Below are 3,387 nucleotides of genomic sequence, written 5' to 3' on the forward strand. Positions count from 1 at the left end.
GGAACAGAGTCCTTTACCAAACCACCCAACAGCTGAGCTGAGTTAGTGAGGAATGGCTTCTCCAAACATGCCCAATTTGTTTCTTTAATCTGGTGGCACAGGGTGTAAGTTAGGGACTAGAAACACTCCTGCTTCAGAATCCCCATAAGCCACCAAAGGAGGGGAAACTTATTAAAAATAGATATTCTGCAGTTATCTCACTTTCAACACGGAGTTCATTTCAGTCCACATTTGAGCATTTATCACGGGCAAGTTCACAAATGTACTTCTGTTTTCGCCACATCAACACAGACAGGGACAGCGTTTCCAAATAGGCCACACGCACCCAGTTACTTCAGTTAGTTGTGCAATCAGGGGTTGCTGTTGTTCAGAGTGGATGGAGGCCTAAACCCGCTCCTGTTTCCTTGACAGCAGGCCCAATGGCTTGGAGCAGCCTCTCCTGGTGCGTGAACTGCACTAGAGCTTCTGCAATGTCATCATGCAGCGGTGGGGGGAAAGACAAAAATAAATTAAGGAAGGACTCTTTTAGCTAACAGTCATTTCTCCCAAAGTCCTCGATAAATCCGAGCTACATCCTGGAGAACAAAACTGATATTCAATTATGTGACCAAACGGTCTTCAGGAGAGAGAGAAAAAGCTGCAACACGGAGCAGTGTAAGTCACTTTCTCTTTCGTGAAAAATGAAATTCCAGATCAGGTTACATCTGATGACTCAGAAATCAGGAGAGCAGATTCCCCCATTGCTTTCTCCTTTGATCCATTCAAATCTGCTTCAGCAACAGCACTTCATTATTATGGAGTTGTTATGGGGGGGGGGGGGCGGGGGGAAGCATCATCGTAATAGGGAAAAACTGCCGACCACCTCATCTGCAAAGAATCCCAAATCAGCAGGAAAAAGTCCGGAAGTGGCTTTGTCAATAGACAGCAACTGGGATTTAAACTCAGAATGATGTCACAGTGTTTGGGATCCACCAGGTCTGGGACACTTTCATTGCCAGCTCTAATGAGTCAGATTTAGGATCAAATTGATACTAATTGCAGAGACGCTCTGGGGGTAGAATAGAGGTGGAGAAACTCCACTGTGCCTCAGACACAGGCCAATGCTGCTTGAGTCAGCAGATATAGTGACGGTGATGGGGAAGGGGGGAATCCCTCCAACTCACCCCATTTCCTTCCGGAGTCGCAGAGGCTGAAATGATCCATCTGTCCCACTTCTGCTTCTCCTCTTTGTTATATTGAAATCTATTGTCAATAAGGAAACTGATAAAAGTACAAATACCTGCTGCCCAGCACCACCTGGACCAGCGTGAGCACAACTGGGAAGGAGACATTTTGTCAGTAAAGGGGGAACTTGGTGACTAACAATCGCTCTGCTACTGGGGTGACAGTATAAACGTGATGCTCAGGGATTGTACAGACCAGGAAAATGGGTGTCCATTAGGACAGGCCAAAGGGGAAGATGCCAGCTAACCCTAAACCCTGTGCCCGGGCTATGTCAGCACTGCAAACATAGCGGTGTGTTTACATCAGGATCGCTACCTCCAGCACGCCGACACCAAGGGAAATCCTAGAGCAGAAGACAAACCCCATGTCCATTCTCACTTAGTGAGGAGACTTGTGTTCACCCCAATTTCCCCCACCTGGGGCTGATGGAAACGCCTTGCTGGAAGGACACACACTCCCATGACTCACAAGAGAAAGGAGTTGGGGGAAAGGAGCATGGGACTCACCCCAGTGAAGGGCGACCTGTAAAAGGCACAAATGGGCAACACACGAGGCAGCTGAGAGAACTGAGTGACACAAATGGTGCAAACAAACCGCAAGGTCACTATGTGGGAATTAGCAAATGTGTTTTGTTTTGTTTTAATCTTTTCTCCGCCCTACACAGAGTTTCTATGCTGTCTCTCTCTCCTGTGAACACTCTGATGTCTTTTAAGGGGTGAGCTCCGGGTGAAACTTTTCCCGCACTCAGAGCATCTATAAGGTCTCTCTCCCGTGTGAATTCTCTGATGTACAATGAGGTCTGAGCTCACACTGAAGCCTTTCCCGCACTCACAGCATTGATAGGGTCTCTCTCCTGTATGCCTTGCCTGATGTGTAATTAGGGTTGATTTCTGCCTGAACAGTTTCCCACACTCACAGCACTCATAGGGGCGCTCTCCTGTGTGGATCCTCTGATGTGCATTTAGGGATGAACTCTGTGTGAAAGTTTTTCCACACTCAGAGCACTGATGAGGTATCTTTCCCATGTGGATATTCTGATGTTCAATAAGGTCTGACTTTACAGAGAAGCTTTCCCCGCACTCACAGCATTCATAGGGTCTCTCCCCTGTGTGGATCCTCTGATGTTTATTAAGGGCTGAGCTCTGAGTGAAGCTTTTCCCACACTCACTGCATTCGTAGGGTTTCTCTCCTGTGTGCAATCTGTGATGTCGAATAAGGTGAAAGCTCTGACTGAAGGTTCTCCCGCACTCACAGCATTCGTAGGTTCTCTCCCCTGTGTGGATCCTCTCATGTTTATTAAGGGCTGAGCTCTGAATGAAGCTTTTCCCACATTCACAGCATTTGTAGGGCTTCTCTCCTGTGTGGATCTTCTGATGCATAAGAAGACCTGAGCTCCGAGTGAACTTTTTCCCACACTCACTACATTTATAGGGTCGCTCTCCTGTGTGGATCCTCTGATGATTAATAAGGTCTGACCTGTCGGTGAAGCTTTTCCCACACTCACAGCATTCATAAGGTTTCTCTCCTGTGTGGATCCTCTGATGTTTAACAAGACCTGAGCTCTGAGTGAACTTTTTCCCACACTCACTACATTTATACGGTCGTTCTCCTGTGTGGATCCTCTGATGGTTAATAAGGGTAGAGCTCAGAGTGAAGGTTTTCCCGCACTCACTGCATTCATGGGGTCTCTCTCCTGTGTGGATCCTGTGATGTCGAGTAAGGTGAATGCTCTGACTGAAGCTTTTCCCACACACACTGCATCCATAGGGCCTCTCTCCAGTGTGGATTCTCTCATGTTTTAAAAGGCCTGAGTGGTTAGTGAAATGTTTTCCACATTCAGTGCATGTGTTATTTCTCTCTCCTGTGGGTATTCTCGGCTGGGCTGTGGTTTCCAGGAGGTCCTGGTGAGTTCCCTGACAATTAATGGAGTTACCCACTTTCTCCGCTGGCTGGTTTCTCTGCTCCTTCTCTGGCCTGTGCTGACTCTCACAGGCTTTGCCCTGCACACGATGCCGGGACACATTCCCTCTGGAGCCGTGCGATAATGCCCCATGTGGTGCCACTTGCTCAGAATCTTCCTGCTGAGGATTCTGCTTCTTCTCCTCACTCACCATGGCAGCACCTGCTGGGACAGAGAGAGAAACCTCAGACACAGGGATGGAA

At 48.0% G+C, this 3,387-nt stretch overlaps 1 protein-coding gene across 1 annotated transcript; it reads right to left on the reverse strand.

Annotated features, from left to right (window-relative positions):
• Positions 1–6: 6 nt before the first annotated feature.
• On the reverse strand, positions 7–3,338 carry LOC112117970 (zinc finger protein 501-like). Its single transcript, XM_026663067.2, has one exon. It carries the CDS (start codon positions 3,336–3,338, stop codon positions 1,881–1,883), a length of 1,458 nt encoding a protein of 485 aa, XP_026518852.1. The 3' UTR covers positions 7–1,880.
• Between the last annotated feature and the right edge of the window lie 49 nt (positions 3,339–3,387).

This window comes from Terrapene carolina, unplaced genomic scaffold, assembly GCF_002925995.2.
Source record: "Terrapene carolina triunguis isolate 2854851 unplaced genomic scaffold, T_m_triunguis-2.0 Scaffold32217, whole genome shotgun sequence".
NCBI classification, from domain to species: domain Eukaryota; kingdom Metazoa; phylum Chordata; order Testudines; family Emydidae; genus Terrapene; species Terrapene triunguis.